Source organism: Eublepharis macularius, chromosome 3, assembly GCF_028583425.1.
Source record: "Eublepharis macularius isolate TG4126 chromosome 3, MPM_Emac_v1.0, whole genome shotgun sequence".
NCBI lineage: Eukaryota > Metazoa > Chordata > Lepidosauria > Squamata > Eublepharidae > Eublepharis > Eublepharis macularius.
In genome coordinates, this window is record NC_072792.1 from 25,399,566 (window position 1) to 25,424,731 (window position 25,166).

Here is a 25,166-nt window from a genome sequence, read left to right on the forward strand (position 1 = left end):
TTCTTTATGGAAAAAATGGATCAGCAAACAACGGATTTGAAAGAAGTCTCGAGTATTTCTAGTAACTTAGTCTCCATTCCAAGAGGGGATGTTTACATTTACTAGCAAAGGAATGTTTTGGTTCCATCCCTCTCTCTCCCCCCCAACTGCATCTTCTCTCTCCTCCCCTCCTCCCCCCTCCTCTTCTATATTTGACCAGTTTCTGTACCATGCATCTGACGAAGAGAACTTGATTCTCGAAAGCTTATGCTACAATAAAATTGGTTAGTCTTAAAGGTGGTACTGGACTCTTTTTGATTTTGCTACCACAGACTAACACGGCTAACTCCTCTGCATCTAGTAACTTAGGAGTTCAGGCAGTAGCTGCAACCTTGCTTTAGAAAGATGAGTTATCATCAGTTGTTTTGAGCACTTGTTGAGAACTAAGTAGTTGGAACATTCCAGTTTTGTCTACAGCAGACATGCTCATCTTGTGATCCTCTAAGGTGAACGAAGTCCACTGGTCATGTATGGCAAGAAGAAAGGCAAGGTATAAATATTTTAATAAATGTCCAGTGCTGGGCACTTCATGTATCCTGGGCACACAACAAAAAGAGCGAGGCAATCGCTCATGGTCTGCCTTCGGCTTGGCAGGTCACAAGTTATGCAGATCTGGTCTAGAAAGTCCTCACTAGAGATGGGCATGAACCGGGAAAAAACTGAACCATGTGGTTCATGGTTTGTCAAATTTCATGAACCACGAACTACGAACTTTCACAAACCTGCCCCTGGTTCGCGAACCGGTTCGTTTGGTTCCTGAAAATGTCACATCCAGGTCAGAAAATCATCACTTTCGGGTCAGCAGAAAGTCACTTCTGGGCCAACAGAAGGTCACTTCCGGGTCAGCAGAAGGTCTGCTGGAAGTCCATGCCCTGTTGCTTAGGAAGCTGATTGATTGGCACCAGGCTGTCTGCAGTCACAAACCAAAAAACAAACCAAACGAACCAGCCTAAAGTTTGTGGCGGTTCGTCAAAAATGGGATCTGACGAACCGCAGTTCACGGACTGAACTGGTTCATGCATAATTTTGGTTCGTATTTTGGTTTGTGCCCATCTCACCATTTGGAAGCACTACAGGACCTACAAGCGAATCCTAAACATGCTTGCTGAATAAGAAGGAGGCCTCCAGAAAATGATTGCTACATTGTTCTACTAAATATGCTTAGGATTATAGCCGTCGTTCAACTTTCTTCCAGTTGTTAAGTAGCACTGCTTATGGCCCACGGAGCTTGCAATGGAGTTACATCACCTCCAGGTCATATTACAGCAATGTGTGAGGCCTTTGAAGATTGTTTGGAACCTTCAGCTAGTTCAGAAAGTAGCTTCAAGACTGCTTGTGGGTATCACCTATAGAGAATGCATCTGGCCTGATCTTTAAAGTATTCCGTTAGCTACAAGTTCATTTAAAGTGCTGGAATATAAACCACTGCACTAAGCCAAGTTTGAAGAGCAGTTTTAAAGAATGAAGAGGAGTAATTTAAAAAATATACTGGGGAAAAGTGAGCGAGAGAATAAAACTGACATTGTGGCAGCAGCTGCCACCAAAACAACATTATTTTAATCTGCGCAGTCAATCAGAAGCCCTGCCAGATTTGCTTTCTAAAAAAACACGAGGTGGGTACCAGGAAAAGTGTTGGCAGTTGCCATGGTGCTCACAGGCACCATGTTGGGGAATCTGCTCTAACTTAGTTGGCTCTTTCTCCAGTGGAAGAGCCAAGTTGAGTCTCTGCAAGAAAGGTGGACGACAAGTATTGTAAATAAATAAGTTGAAGAAACGTTCCTGTAGTAGGATACTGCCTTCTTGTCCCTACCCTGGACCAAGATTGGCCATGGCTTTAAAGATTCTTCCATACATACTTGTCCAACCATTAGATTTGTCATCTGTGGATGTACTCCATGTGCCTCATGTTCAGATGTGAGATGGAGTGTCCTTTCTTCTACCTTGCAGCAAACTGGGTAGAGTTCTAATGCCAGGCTTAGTTGGTTGTTGTGGATTTTCCGGGCTGTATCACCGTGGTCTTGGCAATGCCAAGACCACGGCAGTACAGCCCGGAAAATCCACAACAACCATCGTTCTCCGGCTGTGAAAGCCTTTGACAATATACCAGGCTCAGTTGTTTACCCAGGTATTTTGCTTAATATTTTGTTGAGGTATATGATTCTCCTTTGTGCATTTGATACTGCTGTTTTATTTGTGATGATCCCAGTTATTGAGTTTTAGTTTAATCTGTGTTGGGTATAGTTTGTTTTGTATCTTTTGCTGTTTGCTTATCGAGTTTTATTGTCACTGAATTTTAACACTGTTGTCTGCCACTTGGGATTTTTTTTTAAAAAAATTGAGAATTGCAGAATGTAACTGCATTTAATAATAATAATCTGGTTATCTACTCCTTTGGAAGTTTCAGGTGGGTAGTCAGACTGGTCTGCAATAGAAGAGCAAGATTTGAGTCCGGTGACTTCTTAAAGACCAAACAGATTTCCAGGATATCAGCTTTTGAGTGTCATCAGAGACCTTGGAGATCCAATGCTGCCCAATGCAATGGCTTCCCAATCACTCAGCTATTGATAGTCTTACAGGCCCTTTTCTGTCAGGCTCTGGTTGCTCAGAGGGGTCTTCAGCCATCTGGTATCTCCATCCAGCCATTCACCTTCCTCTCCTCCCTTTACTCCCAGAGAGGCTTTTCCAGCTTGTATCTGGGTAGTAACTGCTGTTACCACAAATTTGAAAGTGTACACTCTATACTGTGTTGCTTCCAGTGCTCTGTCCTGTGTTGCTGTTTAAAGGCTCTGCCTAGGGGCTGTCTCTCACATTTTGCTTATACCGGCTAGTGTGGGGACAATCTATTGCGCTCTAGTAACTTTACACTTTGAGGATGGTGTGCTCACTGCGGCCCCTCCCCTTTACTCCTCTTTGGAAAGTATGACTGAATCAGGTGGGATAAGGGCACAGAGATCAGGCTTTGACCATTCAAATTAAAAGAAAATGTAATAAATAAGAAGAGCAAACAAGATTTGTGCAACCTTCAGGTGGAGCAAGCTTATAAAGTATAGGCAAAAACATACTATCTTCGAGCCCTTGCTCTAGACGTATCCTAATAATGTTGTTGCTAGGATAGGCTTTTAACTCTTGAGGTTGCAACAATAAAAAGTCTCCTTTATCTCTCTTTTCAAGTTTAGGGGATTTTCCCCATTGTCTCTTGACATGCAGTTGACATGGAATTCTGAGGCAGACATGGATAATCCAGAATGTCGTGGCTGAAGACAAGATGGCACAAAGCTAAAAAGCCCGTTCTCGTGTGTACAGGGAAATATATCATCTCCCTCCTTTCTGGGTCAGCCCAGTCTCTCACCAGCAGTTACATACCTGGGGCATATGTAGAGTGCAGCCCCAGTTATTGAAAGGTTGAGGTGAATTCCAGGGTGGAGGGCGTTTCTCCATAGGATGACTTGCCACAATTTAACTTCTTGAAGGCCTGGGAGGTGCTGTGGCAATTGCTTCTTAGACAGCTACCCTTGGACAGTCCAGTTTCCATTTTCGTGGTATTGATGAAGAAAAAGCAAGAAATTAACTCAGTCTTATTTAGGCTATAGTCAGATGTGGTGGGATTACGGTCATCTTACCACAGCCACCTGTAGTCGCATATTTACAGAGGCTCTAGGTGGGAACCTTGCCTGCTGTCTGCATTGGCTATGTCCCATCGCTCCAGGAAATAGCTACTCAATTCCCACCTTTTGATTCAGTCCTGTTTGATCCATTTTATCCTCACGACAACCCTTGAGGTAAATTAGTCTGAGACTGAGTGACTGATACAAGGTAACCTAGTGCTTTTCGTGGCAGAGTGGAGTCTTGAACATGGGTGTCCTAGTCCAAAACTTCATGCACGTACCACTCTGGTTTATCCTAGCTATGCATAGTCGACGGATGGCTGGACAGGATGGCTCTTTCCCGCCCAGTGGACTCTGCCATGTGAATAACCTTAGCAGAACCAAGCTTTTCTAACTACATTGAAGTCTACTGGCTTAGAAGGGTGTGGCTCTGTTTATTATTGTACTGTAAGAGTATATCACGCCTTCCTTTTGTGTGTGCTTGATTCTTTCTTTCCATTGTTGTAATCAAGGCAGACAGCTACACACAAAGACTACACCTTGGGCCATCAAACTGTTTGTTGAATTTGGGTTAGAGAGTCCCCCAGACTAGTTCATGTTAGAAAGAGGAGCTGATTTTAAGGCATTTGAGAGACATGTCTGTATTGTCATTGGATTGTCTGTCCTTCCTCCGCTCCTTTTCAGGAACAGCAAAACTTAACCTGCTCTAGGCAGGTACTTCCTTACAGCTGCAAGTGAACTGCTGCCCCAGACAATAGCCTAGCGCAGGTTTCTCCAAGATGGTGTCTGCGAACACCACGGCGTGCACCATTACTTCCCCAGCACCTGCCACGCTTTTCAGAAAATGAGCCAGGCCACTTTCAGGCAGGATTATTATTGGCTCTTTCTCCCTCCCTCAGGCTTTCCTTCATTTCTTTTTATTCCCCTTCTGCAGTTCTTTTGCAAAGAGAAGAAGGCAGTTTTGGATTTGGCTGTACTTCCAGTGGCAGCCGTTTTGGTGTAATGCTAACCAACCTTTCTCAAAATTCCAAGGGGTTCAAAGATTCAAAAAGATTGGGGACTCCCAGACTGGTGGAAAAGCTAGCCCTCTGGGGATGGAGCGCTTCAAACATCATTCTTCTCAGATTTTAATAGGAGCAAGCATTAAAGTGTCACTAATTAATAAGCGACTAAACACTTCAGTGTCGGGAAGGCCTTGCAGGGTAATTGAAAGTCCAAAGGGCAGTGAGTCAGAGAGGCTTTAGAAAGCAAAGCTTCTTGCAAGAACTGAAAACAATTTATGTGGTATAAACAGTAATATTCCCCCCCCCCCACACACACACTTTGGCTAGCTTTCCGCATCTCTATAGATTGGTGCAATGAAAGGAACAGAAGTGCTGGTAACTGGAAATACCGGTATAAGGGATTGTTTGTTTTCTGAGTACAGTATCCCAGTTCCTTCTGTTTAATGTGTGAAATTCAAATCTCTGTTTTGTGATGGGATGCTGACTGTAAGGTTTTTTTTGTAAGTGGGGTCAACCATACTGGTTATAAACTAAGCTCTTAGAACCTCAGTCTGTGTGGAAGAATTAAGTGGCAACAGATCCTGTAGAAAAAATAAATAAGAGGACAACCATTTTATATCACTTTTTGAGTATTCAGAGTGCTTTCTGTGCACTCTGTTTTTGTGACAAAGCTGTGAGGTCAGTCAGTCTCATTCCATTTTGCAGATGTGGGAACTGAGGCTTGAAAGCACACAGTGGCCCCTTGAAGGCCACGCATTTAAGCACATAGCTGAGCTTTGAACCAGAAACGTCCCAGCTTATGTTCTTAGCTTTTCCGCCAGCTGTAAAGTCAAATAATGTATCCTTCAAGTGAAGTAAAAAGATAAGCAGAGAGAGAGAGAGAGAGAGAGACAGACAGAGACAGAGACAGAGACAGAGAGAGAGCTCATATCATTTAAGAGCAGAGAAAGATGGAATCTTAGTCGCTGAGCAGTTGCGGAGGGTTAAAGAAACGTATTGTGCAAGAAACTTCGCTGGTTGGGATTGTATCTTGCGTTAATAGGAGGAGGATAAGGAGTGATGTGTAGGTGGACTTGTTGTTTGGTCTGACCCTAATCTAGTGACGAAGCACTGCGAGGGGATGAAAAATCCTTAGATTTTCCTTCAGTTTGCTTTGTGTCCATTTATAACGAGTCCATCACACCTTGGCAAAACTTCTCATTTTGGGATTCAGCAGCACCTGAATGTCTTCAGGACTTGGCTTTCTGCTAAATCCTCTAGCAGACCAGAGAGACTCTTAGAGATGTTTTTCCTGCTCAAGTGTGGTGTGTAATTAAACTTCCTCTTCTTGGAGTTTTATTGTAGGTTGTAGGCCAATTTGCAGAGCTGGAAATGTGGGATGGGCAAGAATGTATAAACCTGCACCTTACAGGGCATATAGTATTTGTTGACACCCCCCCCCCCAAAATAATTCCCAACCTTTTTACAAAAGTATAAACAAAAAGATAGGTTACTTTTTATTTTCTGGATGATTCTTTGTGCACTTGTGTCTAAATGTGCTGATAAGAGAGTGACCAAAATGCTGTTCCGCTGTTTGAACAGGTGGCTGAATCCTTTGTTTGTTCTTGGCCATAAACGGAAACTAGACGAAGATGACATGTATAAAGTGTTGTCCGAAGATTCCTCGAAGGTGCTTGGGGAAGAGTTGCAAAGGTAAGTAGCTGAGGAGTGATTTTCCGTGCATTACAGAGCGATCCTGTGCAGTTACTCTAGGTTAACCCTATTGAAATCAATGGACCTAGGCTGGAGTAACTCTGCACAGGATGGAACAATTTGTGAACCAAGGATGAGGACCAAGCCTCTTGATCTGATTGCACGCAGTAATGATAGATACTTCCATGGTGTCGCTGCCAGGCCATCCCTCCCGAATCCACCGATTCCCTCTTTGTTTTGTTGGATACTCTGAATTTTGGACAACTATCTCCCAAAGTAGCTCATGTTGATCAAGTGCTGCAGGCAAGACATGGAAGGGGAGGAAAAAAGTAAAGGAGGGAGACTGTCAAACTTATTTCTGTATCCGCATGTATCTCCGGTAGGGGCCAGGTCAATCTTTCCTTGCTAGTATTCGTTCGTTCGTTCGTTCGTTCATTAGGGCATTGATGTGCCCTCTTTCTCCCCCAAGGGACATATAGAAAATTGCAAAATGTAACAGCCAATTTAAACACTAACATTCAAAGAAGACAAACATCCTGGGCCTCTCCTGATCCACCAGGTTTGCTGATGCTGGCCCCAGGCTGCAAGCCACGGGCCAGGAGTCCTTGGGCTTGTGTTCCTGGGCTCGTGCCCAAGAGCTTGTGCCCCTGGCTGTTCCCAGGTGAAGAACTTACAGACAGAGGAGGGAGCAAACTTGGTCCAGATGGTATTCAGTTGCTGCTGGCAAACTAGCAGTATATCCCCCCCTCCTCCTTTGTCATTCTTGTTGAGATGGAGGTGCGCAGCTACCCAACAGCCCTTAGTCCTCTTGTTGATGACAGAGATCAGTGTGCCCTTCCCCTCTCTTCTCCAGTCTAGGAACAATGGTAGTTAGATCAGAGTTCTTTCAGGCAGGCAGTAGAAGAACAAGCTAGTTCCTAAAAAGGGGAAACCTGCAATCTAACATTCTTTCTCATCTGTGCTTTGGTTTGCTGTGCTTGGTTGTTTGCCACTGTTGTGTGGCAGAATTATGTCAGTCCTACATGAGTTTTCTGCCCTGTGTTTAATGCTATTGGGAAAGGGTCTTTCCCCTGTTTCTCCACAGCAGAAAGGACATCATGTGATGCATCAATGTCACTTCTGAGTGAAAACCTGGATGCCACATCAGGTGATGCTCTGAAATTTCCCTGAATGTTTAGAGTTTCAGGGAAATTCCAGAGTGCCACATGACACTCTGACATCATCTCTTGGTTTTCACTTGGAATTTGTGTTGTTGACACAGCGTGCAACATCATTTCTGCCCCCTGCATTTCTTCTGCCAGTCCAGACACAAGGGTAGGGTGGGGCCAAACCACTGGGAGATTGCCCTCCAGAACTTGCTATGTGGTAAGCCTACTGTGTATATTTCATTGTGGAGCTATAAGGGGAAAGGCATGTCTCTGCAATGAAAGGGGCTAGAAACGTTTTTTAAAATAAGAAAGTTGGAAATTCAGAGAACAGATTGTTATAACATTGTATCATTAATACTGAATTGATTAAAAAATGAAAAAGCCCTCAGGGTGGGGTGGCTGGGCTGATGCCAAGGGACTAGGGCAGGGAAGCTGTGGGAAGCCAGGTGGAAGCCCTGTTGCTGCTGTGCTTTATTGCAGTCAAATCAGGAAGGGGGAAACTATATAAACGGCTCCCTGTGTGGAAACCACTTTAATTCCCATGTTTCAAAAGAGAGGTAGATTATTCCTGCTTCAGATTTCCCTAATTACTTGAGTGTCTTGGATTATATGCAAATGGAATTCCAACTTTCTGTGGCTTAACAGTTTTGATGTCTGTCTGTGAGTGTGACTTACGAATATTGATAGCAATTTAGGTAAGGCGGCTGTGTAGCTCTCTCAGATTAGTGACGATGTGACTCCTCGACGTTCCTGACCCGGCAGCAGAACCCTTTACACTCACCTCTAGGGTTCCCAGGGCCCTGCCCCCTCCCAATGGGCGGTGTGGGACCCTGGACTTACCTTCTGAGGCCTCCTCACATGTGCACCTGGAAAGGTGTGATGATGTCACTTCCGGGAAGTGATGTCATCACGCTGGCCACGGGCGTGCTCCTGCGATTTGCATGGGGCTAATTTTGCCTCCCAATTCTTGAGCCACATATGGCAAGAGTAGCTCCCAGCAGGTGAAGGTTTCTGACTCTGTTGCAGGACAGAAATAAAACACTGTGACTTCATGGTGCTGCCTTATTCTGACAGAAGTTTAGGTCCTTAATTGCCTTCTTCTTCAGCCGATAGCAAACAAATCACACTTCCGTTGCTTTCCTAAACCAGAGAGAAGGCTTTTCTTCTTGCCAGTAGAAGTATTCTCCCATGCAGTGGATCAAAGCAGTTCATCTGTGCACTGTTCATTTGTATTTTGGTTTTGGTGTGCTTCCCGACTGTCTCCCCCATTCACAGTTTGTTGTTATGCCCCTCCTCCTCCTCCTCCTTTTTTTTTTCACAGGTACTGGGACAACGAGGTGCAAAAAGCGAAAAAGGAAGCAAGAGTCCCGCACTTAACAAAAGCAATTATACTTTGTTACTGGAAGTCTTACTTGGCTCTAGGACTTTTTACCTTGATTGAGGTAACAGACTGGAACAGACGCGCTATCATTGTTGTGCAAGCGAGGATTCAGGGAGAGTTTAGCCTCCCACAGCCTCTGCTTGCCCATCCTGTTTCCCGCCTCCTCTCTGACCTTACATCTGGAGTGGGCAGCTGCTACTGTTAGCCTTAGGTGGTGTATTTTTGCTTTGTAATACGTACATGAATATAAGAAGAGCCCTGCCACGCTGGACCAGGCGTAATGGCCATTGGTCCATCAAGGTCAGTCTTTTCTACTCAGTTTGTTCAAAGCAGTATTGCCAAAGCAGTTCCCACAGCAACAGAATTTCTTTGAACTGCTTTGAACGTACTAGTCCCCCTGAAGAAGCTTAGGTGAAATGTGGTGGGGCAGTATAACTGAATAAATGTATTTTCTTCCCCCTGCAACATTGCTCTTTTGGGTTTTTTGCTCTGTTTTTTGTGTGGCCCTCTTCTCCTGTATGTTTCTAGGCAACCACAACAGCATTGCCAGCCCTTGTGCCTTGGTTTCTCTCAGTAAAAGCAGGGGGTGGGGGTGGGGCTGTTTCCGTGGCTGTTTTGGTCATTAAAGGATTCTTTGGAGCCAGGCTTGACAGCATCCACTGGTCAACTTGCTACTTACTACTCATCTTATATGAGTCACCCAAGCCTGGCTGCTTGCTACTGTTCAGCTTCAGCCACCCCATGAAAGTCATTGTGGTGTGGTGGTTAGAGTTTCAGACTAGGATATGAGAGCCCCAGGTTCAAAGCCCCATTCTGCTTGCTGGATGACCTTGGGTCAATCATACATTCTCAGCCTAACCCACCTTACAGGGTTGTTGTGAGGATAAACTGGAGGAATGGAGAATGATATGATAGTGATTTGATATGATATGATCCCCATTGTGGAGAAAAGTGCAGTATAAATGAAGTAAATAAATATCAATATAGCCAAAGATGATGGGCAAATAAAAGGAAGGTTGGTTGGAGGGTGGGAAACAGGGACGGGGTGAGGATATAGGGGCTGCAAAGAGGAAGAAAGAAGAAATAATGTGGGGATGGGGCTATGGGGAAGTCCCCCACCGTACAGCTAAGCCATGGTTTTCCCGAAATAGGGGCTGCTATGGGGAGGGAAGGAGGGAAAGATAAGGGGGCAGATAAAGGTAGGGTGCTTGGTAGTGGGAAGGTAAGAAGGAAGAAAGAAAAGTGGAGAAGCTATGGGAGCTGCCAGGGAAGGTAACGAGGAAAGGGAAGGTGAAGAGCAAAGAGTAGTGGAGGGTTAAATGACATGCCCTCCTCAAGTTGTTGCAGTTCCCCACTTTTAGTTGTTCTAATTACATAAGCTATGTCAGATAACAGAGCCTGATGTTTTCCAGCTGAGTTGATTCAGCTTTTGAAGCCAGGTAAACTAAGGCAGTAGTCAAATAAAAAGTTTTGCTTGTAACGTTTTTCTTCTTTTTGGACTGTTTCTCTTTAGGAAACACTCAAAATAGTTCAGCCAATATTTCTGGGGAATATTATTAGCTATTTTGAAAAGACAGGCTCCCTTGATGACAACAGCTATGCTTTGAAATACGCTTATGCCTCCGCAGTGGCCCTGTCTGTGTGTACTTTGGTTTTGGCCATAACACATCACCTGTATTTTTATCATGTGCAACGTGCTGGCATGAAGCTGAGGGTGGCCATGTGCCATATGATTTATCGGAAGGTAAGCAGTACATTTTCTCTATGTGAATAAACATGGTGTTTTATGTTGGCTCACATCTTTGCCTCCTTTGTCTCTAAAGCAAGCACTCAAAATGGTTAGCTTGGCGTCAGAAATGGTGTTTGAAAGATGGGGATGTTCAGTGAAAAGAGTTTTTGGATTACGCTCAGAGTGTGTCTGATAACTCTGAATGAATTTGGTGTGAAGCGATGAAGGATGAATTCTAAGAAATGACAAGTGAGGGGAGTGTTGGCACCTTTCATGTGAGGGATTAACTTAGAGCACCCCCACTGAGGATGGGCCCTGCTGAACATCAAGCACATGACAGGAAGTCATGTGATATTAGTCATGTAACAGGAAGACCGCATTGTGACATCTCTGGTATGAAAGCTAGGGCCGTGGTCAGCAGACCAAGAGAGCTAGAAAAACACAAGCTAAACAACAAGAAGTGTATTATAGGGTTGGAGCCATGGAGTACTCCTCTCTGGTGCTATGGCCTCATCTCACAATTCCATTGCTCCTCTCAGTGAGTGTACAAAGGTATGAAATAATGTGCCCCCTCTCTCTCTGCATGTGCAGTAGTAGCTGCTCCTTCCAAAAAGGAACTAACCTCCCATTTCTGTAGGGGCTTATGACCCAGCAGTAGGGTTGCCAACTCCAGGTTGGGAAATACCTGGAGATTTTGGGGGTGGAGCCTGGAGAGAGTGACATCTGGGGAAGGGAGGGGTGTCACTGAGGTATAATGCCATAGAGTCCATCCTCCAAAGCAGCCATTTTCTCCAGGAGAACTGGTATCTGTGGTCTGGAGGTCAGTTGTAATTCTGGGAGATCTGCAGCCACCACGTGGAGGCTGGCAACCCTACCCAGCAGGTAGGGCCTCTAAGGGTCCTGAACCCATAAATGTTGTCTCACGAGCACAGGGCCTATGCGCATTGCCTCTGTTCTAGTGATTGGGGCTGTTTAAAAGAAATGCAGAATTCCTGGTCACAGGGACAGAGCCTGAGTGCATGCACTTTGTTATTTTCACGACTGTATGGGCATTATGGCCCATGGAATTTGCTTTGTATGCATGTAGACTCTGTACTCATCAGCTCACAATTGCACATAGTTGAGGCCAGTACAGTCTGCTCACCCTCTTTGTGCATTGATTTCAGTGTACATATATTGTATCCTCCCTGAGAAAGGATGCTTCCATGGTTGTTGAGTGTTCTGAAAATTTCCCTAAGCTTTAGTGGTACCTTGTCTAACCTCATTGGCTTCAAGAAAGGGAAAGCTTGCCGCACAATCCTGTGCATGTTTACTGTGAAGTCAGCCTCACTGAGTCCTGTGGGATTTACTGTGCATTTGGGGATTGCAGATGCCGGGTGTGTGTGGAGCTCATTCTGCAGCCATTTGGACCAGGTTTATGGTGTGCATTGTGTGGGCAGAAGATGAAGTCGGCAGAATCTCGGGTCATCTCGGGAGAGGAGAATTTGTTTTTCTTCCTCTCTCTTGTGATACCTGGGAAATGATCCCTGCGGAGCTGTGCTTTAATAAGTCATACTGCTTCCTTGTACATAAACAGATCTCGGAGGTATTAATTTGCTGTGCCAGTGATCATAACTTGATTTGACGAGTTAATAAAATAGCCTTTATGACAAGCAACTGCTGTTGGTTGTACAGTGAAAACTTGCACGCTAGATTAGGAAGCGTGGAAAGACAAAGAGATTCGGATGGTATCTTTTTTCCTGTAGAGATTTAATTTTCTCTGTACCTTTTACTCCACCTTTAAATGCACAAAGAACTAAAAGTGGAAATAAACCCGACCTTGTGGAAAACCATAATAAGATCATTGTCACCTGTGAAATGGCCCATTGAAAACCTCAAAAGACTAGCATCCTGTCAGAGTGAATGCTGTGCACATCTGGCCAGGAACGCCAGGATCTTTGAGTACAAGCTGTTCCACAAGGTAAAAATCCTGCCGGGCTTCTTGTACCCAGACAATGGACCACAGCAAAGATGTGCTCAGTAGGTTCTGTTCCAAAATATAAAAAAGAAGAGCACAGTCTTGCTCGATGTGAAGGAAGAGAAACTGATCTGACTCCTAGTTCTGGGCTTTGGCTAAAACAGATTCCTGAGCAATGCGTCAGTAATGACAGTAGTCCTCAATTTTATAATTCTTTTTTGTTGTACAGAAATGTTGTGATCCACATATATAGCGCCTGCAAACAAATTCTTAGGCAAGGGAGAAAGTAAGTAAGTGTTGTGGCAATGCAGTTTCATAGAATGGCATAACAAGTATTATGGGGAATCTACCCCTGTATCTCGATATTTTTTCATGATCAGTCAAGACCAACATGTTTGAATATATGTTCTAGTATCTGCACTCTTCTTACCCCCCCATGTCATTTTCATTGTTTGTTAAATATTAGATAAACTTCTTTAGAATTGGGTACTGTGTATGCAGTTCTTTTACATATGAGCTGATAAGGTTAATGGTATTTCTTGTGAAGAGTTTTCAGCAAGGTTGAAAATTATTTCTCTTTTTTAGTTTGGGGGTGTGGTGTGGTGGATTGTATTGAAAAGGGACTGAAGTGTTCAGCCACGCAGTGTGAGAGCAATCAGTTATCTGCTTGACTGAGGTTATCCACATGATTGAGGCAAGAAGTGTTGCCTATGCTTTTCAATTGAATATGCTCAGTAATATAACGTAAAGTGGGTTCTTGGTACCTAATAACGTTAGAAAAGATAATACCAAAACAAGGGAGCTAATAGTGTACCTGTAATTGTAAAACCTTTCAGCGTCTTGTCTCTTTTTTTAGGCACTTCGTCTGAATAATGCAGCTATGACAAAAACAACAACCGGTCAAATTGTAAATCTCTTATCGAACGATGTGAATAAGTTTGATCAGGTAAGAACCATTATTGGTAGCTTTTGGGTGTAAATAATTAATTTGAGCTGACTTACATGGGCTTATTTTCTTGGCTGCCACTTCACAAAGAGATGAATCAAAGTAGTTGGATTTCTCTCTCTGTATGTGCAAAATTGGATGTAGAATTTTTCTAAGCAAACTTAAGAACACTTTTTAAGGTGAACAACAGAACTAAATAGGATGTGAACTCCAAAGAAGTGTGTTTAGAATTGTGTTAAAGAATAATTTATTGGTAGCACTTGTGCATAATATTCTAAAGATGGCTCAGTGATTGACCAACACCGTGTTGCATTTTGAAAGGCTGTGTGTACTCCAAGATATTGAATGTTTTTAAAATATTCTTTTGAGTATCTGTAATTCATCTGTTGAAAGAGTAAATGGAGAATACTTAGTAATAAGCAGCATAGACCAAAGTAGGTGCAGTTGAGTTAATGCAGCTTAGGAATAAGTTCACGCTTGAATAGATTGTTTTTCAGTTAAACCCTCCAGCTATTTTGTGGTGAGGGAAAATCACCCTTTGTTTTTTCTCACGGCTTCCCAAGTTCAGGGATGAGCCAGACATTCAGAACAAATGCAGGGACTGAATCCTGGCTAATCGGAAGCCCGGAATGCCATTTGTTGTGTTTTCACTGTATTAGGTGAGCTGGATCCTGCCTAAAATTTCTGCAGATGGAAGGGAGGTGATGCTTGCTGATTTCCCCCCTCCTGTGGCAGACCTCTGCCCCCTGCCTATTCTTGGGGGTCCTCTATCCCCCAGAAGCAGCATTTCAGGGGCCATTTGGGGCTGCAGTAGGAAGGGAGAGGCAGGGACATTGTGCTCTGTGCACACAAGCATTGTGTGCCTAGAGGCAACATGAGGCCACCTTACGGAACTGAAGGTAAAGATAAGAAATAGATAAGGTGCAAAACTTTTAAAGCATGTCAGATCCAGCAAACACTTCTGTGCCTGGAACTCCAGAGTAGCTTGTTCCCGGAAGCCCATCCCAGTTGGGCTTCTGATCTCTGCACCAGCGGGAGATTCTGGAAGGTTTCAAGGGCAGCTCCACAAGCCGAGCATTCTAGTAGTCAGACTTGTGGGATATGAAGGGCAAGTAGGTACCTGTGGTGAATTGTAATGGTTATATGATGACTTAGAGAGACCCTTATAGAGTTTTCAAGGCAAGGAAAGTGTTCAGAGGTGGTTTGCCGTTGCCTGCCTCTGCTTGGAGAACTTGTTCTTCCCCGGTGGTCTACCATCAAAGTGCTGATCAGAACTGGCTGTGCTTAGCTTCTGAGATCTTAAGAGACTGGGCTAGCCTGGGCTGTGCAGGTCAGGGCTTTTTATATTTTAGGGGTCTATAGAATTAATGTTGGCTGAATGCTGAAGGATCCTTGTGTGTGCATGTGATGTATATTTGGTTTGTCTGAAATGTGGGGTTAAGAACTGAACATTTTAGACTGAATGTTCAAGCACCATGTAATATCCCCTCTTGAAAATGAGCCATTTTGCTTTATCTGGGTTTCCTTACCACTTAAAAACCAATTGTCAAGGTGTGTAAAACCTGTTGCCTCTATATGCTGGGCATACTTTCTGCACAAACTATTAGCCATGAGCAGGCTGCTGATGTTCGATGTGATTTTTAAAGCAGGAAGGACTGAAGTTTGGTTATTTTGCATACATACACCCATTCCATTATTTTTTGAAAGGGAGCATTCCCTGCTCTCCAGACGGTCCATGTTCATGCTAGGAGCTGTTGCTCAAATAACCTTTCATGTGATTATCCTTGAGTTCCCGTGAGCCTACAGCTTGCACACGACCTAGGAATGCATCCTGTCATTATTGGCTATTGTGCTATGTTTGCACTATGACAGCCATTTGCAACTGGACTGTCCTGTGCGGACAAGCAGGTCTAGCTGCAAATGGCTGCTACAGGGCTGTGATTGCACAACATCCAGTGTTGCATGGATGCAGCCCTGGATGACGAAGTGGGTATGGGCACACGGGACTGCAGCAACACTGCTGTTTCCAGTTCACATGGGACTGTCTCTGCGCCATCACAGGCCCATCTGAACCCAAGAACAGTCACATAAAGGGAACCATCTGTCACCGTGGTAAATGTAGCAACTTGAGACTGCCAGGACATGTCAGCTGCTGTCAATCTTTTCATCCAATTTGTGTGTTTCATGGGCTGCTTTCTGTTTGCACAGGTGACTATTTTCTTGCATTTCTTATGGGCTGGACCCCTGCAGGCCATTGCAGTAACAGCCCTTCTTTGGCTTGAGATTGGCCCATCTTGCCTGGCTGGGATGGCAGTTCTTATTATTCTGCTTCCTCTGCAAACTTGCTTTGGGAGGCTGTTTTCGTCTCTGAGGTCAGTGGGTTTTCCTGTTTGTTTGAGATTTTAAGCATTCTGAAAATGTGGAGGCCTAGAGTAAAGTGGCAAATTTCATCTTTCATTACTTTTGCATCTTGTGTGTCTGACTCTTAATAAAGGTTTAGAAATACAAGAGCACCGAAGCCTGGTAGCATTCGAGAGGAAAAAATAGAAGACTGCCTAGATGAATTTTTTTTAGGTGGGAAACAGTTTCGTTTAAGTTCACGACATTTCGTTTTGAAATTTTCATTTGGGCAGACCAGACTAAGGAAGACATTCCTGCATACTCTTTTCCTATTGGCATACATGTTTTGAAAAGGTATGCTGTACGTGAAATTGCTTTGAAAGGTCAGAATTTCAGCATCTGGGCTTGGTTTTGAAAAGACACATTGATTATTTGTTCTGTTCCTACATATACTGAAAATACGTCAATACATTTGCTTATTTCCCATTTTCAAACACCATTAGTCCAGTAAATGTTTAAGTAGATATGGATTGTTGTCTGTCTAGCAACTGTATCTCCTAGTTTAAGATGTGGGCAGGCCTCTGAGGTCATGCAAAGTGTTTTTCAGTCTCAGGTTCCTGCAGTTCCAACTAGTCTCTCTCTTGACCCAGCCCGAGGTCCAAAAGTTTTAAAAATCCGTATGCTACCTCTGTAGTTTGAGGCCTATTACACCTTTCTATGCCTCTTACAGTAACCAGAACACCTTTTATAATTTCCTTCAAGGAGCAAAAGACATTCAGTATTAACAGGGGTGCAACCTTGTTAGCCAATCCAGAGTCTGCACATTCATTCATTCATCCCCCCGCACTTTTCTCCCCGGTGGGGACCCAAAGCAGCTTACATCATTTCCCTCTCCATTTTATCTTTACAACAACCCTGTGAGGTCAGTTAGTTTACGGGTATTAGATTGTCCCAAGCATGCTTTTATGACAGAGTGGGAATTCAAATCAGGGTCTTCTAGGTCCTAGCCTGACGTTCTATGTGCTAAACAACATTGCCTCTCAAGGTAGGAGATGAAGACTCAGGTTTATATTTTTTAAAAAGTAAAATATGATTGGTGTCAAATATTATTATAAAGAAAAACGAGGAATTAAAATGGTATGAAGAGAGGGGTTCATGAACTTTCTGAAAGGGTGGGATTTAAAAATAAAACCTAAAAGCAAATAGAAGATAGAAAGCAGAAGCATTCTAAAATTTCAAAAGGAAACATGAGTGGAACAGTTCAAAACATTCAGTTACTACATAATTCCAAGCACCTTCAACAAGTAACCTAAAGCTCCATTCTTTTCACAAGCCATCCTTTCTTTCCAAGAGAGCATGGTTTATGAATCTCAAGTGGATTAAAATCTTACAGTTTGGATTGACTGGTAAACTTGACTTTTTAACCATTGAGAGAATTAAGACAGTCACCTCTTTCAAAACCAAACATCAATTAGCTTCAGGGTTCTCCTGGGCCCAAACCGTGGGAAAGGAGAGGGAATCGGGGAGGGGGGGACATGCATGGGAAAACTTACCTCCAAGATCTTCCTCACATCATTCCTGGCCTGACAAGGAAGTGAAGACCTTCCATGGGAGCAGGGCTCATTTTGAGGGGGAACGCACAGGAACGCAGTTCCGGTAGTTCTCCAAAGAGGTCACATGTCAGGTAGTCCCACCCACCTGATTTTCGGCCATTTTGGGCCCATTGCGGCCTGGATTGGGGCCAAAACAGCCAGGATAGGTGATGTCAGGGAGTGTGGCATATGCAAACCAGTTATGCCAATGACACACTTCTAGTGATGTCAAGGGATGTGGCATATACTAATGAGGTATGCTAATGAGGTATGCTAATGAGTTCCTGCAGCTCTTTTTCTACAAAATGGCCTCTGCATGTGAGATGCTCCAGGCAGTGTATGATCCAAGGTTTCTCAAAATTAATAACACTTCAATCCTAAGGACAGTTTCTTGGGAGTAAACCCCGCTGAATAGACTTGAATAAGCTTCTGAGTGGACTTACTTAGACTTGCTCTATAAGTTTGTGTCCTTGAATGTGTGCAGGATATCTGAAGAAACATGAATGATCGTTGTAACTTGGGCAGCTTTCACATTTCTATTTTAACCCAGTTATTATCCATTGCTGCCCTGACTTTGTGTAAAGCATTGTGGCGGCAGCAGTTTCAAACCGCATTTACATCCATTTATCAACTATATGTGAATTGCTGTGGCCATTTCAATCAGTGTCTTTTTATTCTGGTGTGGAAATAGCAACTGCCCTCCCTGGGCCACCAGGGCTTTTGCAATTAAAAAAAAAAAGGCACAAAAGTATTGCTATAGCAGTATAGCATTCTAATGATGGGAGTAGCAGGTTCTCCAAATCTGCAGCTTTCATAAAAAGGTACGCCTCTAGCACCTTCTCTTGCTGCGATATAAAGAAAAAGGCATATTTCCATAATGGTATAGCACAGGAATCTCCAACATGTGAAGGGCACCTGTGAAACATCTTTTGGGGTGTCTGCCGAGGCTTTTGCGGAGGTGGGTGTGGCCAGATGGGGCTTGTGCAGAGGGGGGCTTATTCTATTTGTGAGTCTGCAATAGTCACACACAACACTGGTCTTGCACCAGCTGCATTGACTCCCAGTGAAATTCTGGATCATGTTCAAGGTTTTGGTTTTGACCTTTAAGGCCCTTAGTGGACTGGGACCAGCATACCTGCGGGACTGCCTCTCATCATATGTTCTCCGGAGGCTGCTCCAATCAGCAGGTAAACATCTTGTGGTGATCCCTGGCCCCAAGGAGGTTTGCTTTGCTTCAACCAGGTCCAGGGCTTTTTCAGCCCTGGCACCAGCCTGGTGGAACTCTCTGTCTGTGGAGACCTGGGCTCAGCGGGATTTGTTGTCATTCCACCGGGTCTGTAAGACAGAGACCATCCATCCGGCCTCCTGCTGTAGAGGGACGTATGCCCCCCTGATTTTGCTGTTATTGTCAACTGGCCACCCGTCCCCATGGGCTTTGTTGATATTGGACACAGTCATTGCAAAATATGTGCCATTGTTTTAAAGATTATTGAATTTTTTATTGTTCTGCTACCATGTTTTATCCTTGTGTTTTGGGAATTTAACTCCAAGCCAACTTGTGGATTGAGCAGACGATAGATAGATAGATAGACAGACAGACAGACAGACAGACAGACAGACAGACAGACAGACAGACAGACAGACAGACAGGCAGACAGACAGACAGACAGACAGACAGACAGATAGATAGATAGATAGATAGATAGATAGATAGATAGATAGATAGATAGATAAGAAGGCTCTTTCTTCCTTGAAGTAAGCCACCCTGGCCTACGTCTTACAAATAAACCACCTTCCCACCCATTCAACCTGGTGGTGGGAGAGACAAAAAAGCCCCTGTTCCCCACCCTAAATCTATTGCCCCAAGTGGTGTTGCTGCCACTGCTGGAGAGGGGAACAACATGGTCAACATATGCGGGAAAAGAAAAGCCATTCCCTCTCAAACCTGATAGCAGAACTCTGGATGGAACAAGGCTCACTGTCTAGAGGCAGCAGGAGGAGTGAGGGCCCTCCCACAAGCTAGCCAGCGGTCTTTCCTCCTGAGTTTAACTCAGAACAGGTGTAGTGAAATTAATTAATTACTACAAATTTGAGACAAGAACTTGGTTTATTTTAGAAAAAATAATAACCCATAGCAGTCTTGTTAAGCATACTTTAAGTGTATACATAGGGTTGCCAGCTCCAGGGTGTGAAATTCCTGTAGATTTGGGGGCAGGGGGTGGAGCCTGAAAGGGCAGGGTTTGGGGAGGGAGGGACCTTAGCAGGGTATAATGCCATAGAGATCACCCCCCACAGCAGCCATTTTCTCCAGGGGAACTGATCTCTGTGGCCTGGAGATCAGTTGTAATTCTGGGAAATCTCCAGCCACCATGTGGAGGCTGGCAACTCTGTGTGTGTGTGTGTGTGTGTGTGTACTTGCTTAAATACATACTCAAAATTAAACATGTTAATATACATTTTTCCGGGGGTTTGGGGAGGGAGGAACCTTCTTACCTCCATGCTATGACAATGAATTCAAAAGTAATGGATACCACCATGACAATATTTGTAACGTCTAGGCTTGGCTCTGCCTCTTCTGGCAGCCATTTTGTGGTTGGCTCCATTGCTTCTGGCAGCCATTTTGTGCTTGTGCCCACCAGGATTCCAAATGTGCCCACAGGCCCAAAAAGGTTAGTGACACCTCCTATGGCACTAATCGTTATCTATAAAAAAAATAGAATGCGATGGAAATGGATGAGAAATAAAAAACGCATTGCTTGTGAGACCACCATCGACATTTCAAACAGCGCATTGTAGAAATTGGAAGTGTGTAGAACACTTGAGAACAAGAAAAAAATGTTTTTAAAAAAGGCTCAGCCCCGCATTTCACATGGAACATAAGCGGCTTTGTCTGAAAAAGTTAGGAAAAAAAAACCTTGTGTCTGACATGACACTAAAGATCCACTAGCCAAAATGGTGACAATGGCTGTGTGAAAATGGCTTCAGTCAATAAAAGCAAAGTGTGAATGGTAAATAAAGAGGCCTTGGTTCCCCTCCCCGTCCAATGAATTCAAACTCACATGTTCCCAGGCCAGTTCCTAGTGTACATTGTTGGATTCCCCCCTCCCCCCAAATATCCTTAAGCCAAGCCTCAAAACTCAAATATAGGCTTTGAACTAACTGGCCCACCTCTCTTAGTTAGAACTACCATACTTACTGTACAGCTGCAGTGGCATAGCACTTCAGTGGTTGGGCTGTGAATTAACAGTCTGTTGGTTAAAATCCCATTACTGCTATGAGCTCAGTAGGTGGCCTTGGGTAAGCCACTCCTCTCAGCCCCACCTCCCCAGCTGTACTTTGGGGATAATAGTAACACTGACTTTGTTCACAGTTCTGAGTGAGGCACTAATCTATCTAGAATAGCGGTATATAAGTGCTGCTATTGTTATTATTGTTACCTATTGCCTATGCTGCTGGCAGTGCTGGTGTTGCTCTTCTTCCTATCTGTTTCAACTAATGTTTCAACTAATGATTAGAGAGAGAGTGAGACAGTTGGTGAGGAGGAGTTGGGGAAGAGCAACTGGCACTCATTTCCCCTTGTCTTGCCCTTGGCGGCAGTAGGGAATGGGCACAGCCTAGGCTATTGCTTGGCCTTACTGGCATGCTTACACACCAGTGTGATGTAGTGGGTTTAGATTGAACTAGGATTTGGAAAGGTAGGTTTGAATCTTGCCCTCCCTTGTCATGGAAGTGCACTGATCAGCCTTGGCCAATCATGCCCTCTCTGCCCACAGGATGGTGGTTCTGAGAATGAAATGGAGGAGGGAAGAACAATTTGTAAGCAGCTTCAGGTCTCTGTTGAGGAGAAAAGCAGGGTATAAATATCTAGATAAAGAGCTGTTGATCCTTGCATGCCTGCCCCCTTCCTAGGGTCAAGCTAGGGTGTGGAATCTGGGCAGGAATCTGATCCTGCCAGCCCCTTGATGCTGGTTGTGCCAGAGGAGTCTTTGGGGGGGGGGTGGCCTGAGGCATCAGGGTGATATTTTTGAGAGGAGGTAGAAAAGCTAGAAAGGACGGGGTAGGCAGCATTCCTGATCCATCTGCTGAAAAAACCCCACACACATTGTACTAGTGAATGAAAAAAGAGTTACAGATAAGGATTTACTTGGCCACATATACTGCCAGCACTTCAGGAATTTGCCCCTGACCTGACTGGTGGCTGCATGTCCCATGGGTCCAGTAGGCCGTGATGTGCATAAGCCCCACTGCCTTCATTGCTAACCTCAGCAACACTGAGGCAACCCTTGGGGGTCTTGCCTTGGCTGTGTGGAGAGAGAACTGGCCCTGAGAACAGAGCAGCATACTGTGGTGTGCTGTTGTTTGGGAAGTGTGCCTGGGGTTTGGCTATCCTAGGGCAAGGAGTCCGGGCCCGCCTTTCACCCCAGCCTCCCCCCTCCCCCCCACCTGTGAAGTTTCACTGGGCTTTCACTACTTCACTGAGTGTTCAAAGAAAGTTGAAACTAAATACAATGCCAAGCCTAGGGAAATCCCTTCTGAATTGCACGTCTTTGTACACATTTTGTTAACTTCCTTAAATGTGCTGTATCTGCATTACATCAATTTCTTTCTGACTGAATTACCTACAGTATAAATGACTGTGAGCACGTTTGTCCATTGAGAAGGCCATGTACATATCCTAGAGTTTTTTTTGCCTTTTTATTCGGTCCTGGCCCCAATCTGGTGGCACTTTCTATCTGTGGAAACCCAGGCCCAGCTGGATTTATTATCTTTCTGCTGGACTTGCAAGACAGAGATGTTCCGCCAGGCATATGGAGTTGAGGCGGGCGGGCCGAAAAACCGGCCTCCTACCAGAGGGGGATGTCGCGTACTGGGAGCTTCAAGCAAAACGGCTTTCGTAGCAAGGTTCCGTACAGCTGCATTCTGATTGGCTGTGTTGTTGAGCCGGCCAATCAGGATTCCCCTACAGACTAATGAACTAGCGAATAGGGTTTCTGGATACCGGGTGTTTGCTGTTGGTTGAGTTTAATTGTGGGCGTGTTCTGGAGGGGGAGTGGAGTGTTCTATAACTGTTGTTTTGATGTTTGTGCGTTGAGTGGTGATGTTCCTGTTAATAAAAGAGTTATTGGAAATCACTTGAACTGTTGTACCCACTACATAAGAGGGGAAGTGTTGCCTCCCAGATTGGTGTCATCTGGTAGCTGGCCACCCTGCCGCACAGATGCGTCCTAATGCTTGGTGGATGTGCAATACGGACGCGACTGTCTGATTTAGATTTTCTTGTACTGACTGATATGTTTTAATTTAATTTATGCTGTTTTTATTGTATTTATTACCGCCTGTGATCCGCTCTGAGCCCTCTTGCAGGGAGAGCAGAATATAAATTGAATAAAATAAAAATATTGTTTTAGCTGTAACGTTTTGATTCATGTTGAAATTACAGGAGCAGGACTGCAGCCTTCACAGATTCAAGAATCAGGACCATGAATGAGGTCATAACTGGGATGAGGATCATAAAGATGTATGCCTGGGAAAAATCATTTGCTGATCTTGTGAATAGCTTAAGAAGGTAATTGGCATCCTGCAGACAGAGACACGGAAATAACCTTGCTGTCTTTTAAAAGGTTTTTGAAATATAATATATATGAGTTGGAATATAAGATGTTAATGGCATTTTTCTTTGGTTCAGGAAAAGAATTAGAGAGTATTTTTCTTTAGGGTGTAGAGCAACCTTCTAAAACTTTATCTGAATTAAGTCTGCATTGCCTGTTTTCTTCTACTTAGAGCAGAACCACAAGTGACAAAAGGCACAGATTGGACACTGGTCAGCTTCCCTCAAGTTTTGATGGGAAATGTAGGCATCCTGGTCTTGCAGCTTGGCTCTCTGACTGCTGTCCAATGGACTTTTCAACTGTCACTTGTCCAACATTCCGCCAAGCTGCCTACATTTTCCGCCAAAACTTGAGGGAAGCTGACAAGTACCCAACCTGTGCCTTTTGTCACTTGTGGTTCTGCTCTTAGGCAGTGGTGTTACTTCGTCTTAAATAGTGTGATAAAAATTGCAGTTGTCACTTTAGGAGAACTAAAGCAGTATGCTGATTTTGCCATAGGAGGCATAATTTGGCCATTGCTCTGGGACATATTTTTGAACCTTCAGAAGATGGGAGACTCCTCCATCTGCCCATCATTAGTAGAAAAGCTGGTTGGATCTGATTCATTGTGTTATGCTTTAGAATGTGCATGTGTGATGGTTAGCGCCTGGCGGTCACCTCTTTTGATGTTTATTGAGACTGCATGGTTTGGGCTTCCAAACTTTTGCTTGTGGAGTGGGGAGAAGCAGGAGGGAAAGCTGAGGTGGGAGGCCTCTGAGATTAAAGGTCCTCTGGACAGAATAATGTCCTATTATTCTGGTATCCCCACCCTCTGGTATCTCCTTTCCTTCTGTTTAAATTCCAGCCACCACAATATCAATAATAAGGGGAGACACAAACGTTTATTGGTAGCATATAGCTTTGTGTTCCCTAACGGGTTTTTTTTGGGACCCTAAAAACAGGGCATTTGATACTGAGGTGATTAGAAAGCCCTCACCCACAGATGGAACAGAAGAGCAACCAAAGATTTATTTACAGAAAACTACTCGAAGAAACTGTTTAAAGTTTGTGTGGAACAAATAGTAAGACAAATGCACAACTGGCTCACAACTCTACTCCCCAGAGGTTGTGTTTTGTCCATTGGGTGTTAACTTGTTGAACCTGAGCCTAAGTTAACACACACACATGCTGAGGGAAGAAAATAACCCATTTTCCCCCCAGGTAGGGCCATTAAGGTTCTTTTGCAGCCTCTTTACCACAGCTTACAGGCTGTCTGTCTTCCACCCAGTACTAGGTTGCTCTTTTAAACTTTCAGAGAACCTGGCCACAAAACCAGTACCACGGTGGTTAAAGCTTGGTGGTCACCTCTTTTCTTGTTTATTGTGACTGCATGGCTTGGACTGCCGCTGATTTTGCTTGTGGTGGAGGGAAAAGGAGGAGGGAGAGCTGAGGCGGGAGGCCTCTGAGATGAAAAGCCCTCTGGGTTGAATGATGTCGTAGAGCTTGGATGGGCCCTTCACGGGGTGCTTGTTTACTTCAGTATGCAAGATTTCTTCCCTACCCAGATCTCAAATCCTAACTAAAAGCCCCAAATAAAAGCCTAACTTAGCATATGCTCTTATCCAAAGCTACCAAATGTTGTATCTGAGGGGAAGCTGGCTCACCCGTTCCCATCGAGTGTACATCCAGGACTCTGTTTGGCTGGCTTGTCTCTGGGGCTTTCTTCAGGGCAAAATCCCCAGGACTGGTCCAGAGAACTGGAGACAGGCGGAACTTTGGAGTAGATCACCACAGCATGTTTTTTAGGATTCTTACAAAGTGGATGCAAGTTAAGATGTTTATAATATACAAAATGGTACTCTTTTTTTTTTAATTCCAGGAAGGAGATTTCCACGATTCTTAAGAGTTCTTACCTTCGGGGACTGAACTTGGCCTCTTTCTTTGTTGCCTGCAAAATAATTGTGTTTATGACTTTCATGACCTATGTACTACTTGGCAACGTTATCTCGGCAAGTCGGGTCTTTGTTGCCGTGTCGCTGTACGGTGCGGTGAGTCTGACAGTCACGCTCTTCTTCCCAGCGGCCATTGAGAAATCATCTGAAGCAATGGTCAGCATTCGACGAATCAAGGTATTACTGACAATTA

The 25,166-nt window shown here is 44.3% G+C and overlaps 1 protein-coding gene across 1 annotated transcript in view; it reads left to right on the plus strand.

The window, feature by feature from the left end:
- ABCC4 (ATP binding cassette subfamily C member 4) overlaps positions 1 to 25,166 on the plus strand; it is a 204,448-nt gene that overhangs the window by 10,294 nt on the left and 168,988 nt on the right. The window contains exons 2-8 of the mRNA XM_054975037.1: positions 6,230 to 6,340; positions 8,810 to 8,930; positions 10,383 to 10,613; positions 13,412 to 13,501; positions 15,710 to 15,873; positions 22,874 to 22,999; positions 24,901 to 25,150. Coding sequence (XP_054831012.1) covers positions 6,230 to 6,340; positions 8,810 to 8,930; positions 10,383 to 10,613; positions 13,412 to 13,501; positions 15,710 to 15,873; positions 22,874 to 22,999; positions 24,901 to 25,150 — 1,093 coding nt within the window. The remainder of the gene's footprint in view (positions 1 to 6,229; positions 6,341 to 8,809; positions 8,931 to 10,382; positions 10,614 to 13,411; positions 13,502 to 15,709; positions 15,874 to 22,873; positions 23,000 to 24,900; positions 25,151 to 25,166) is intronic.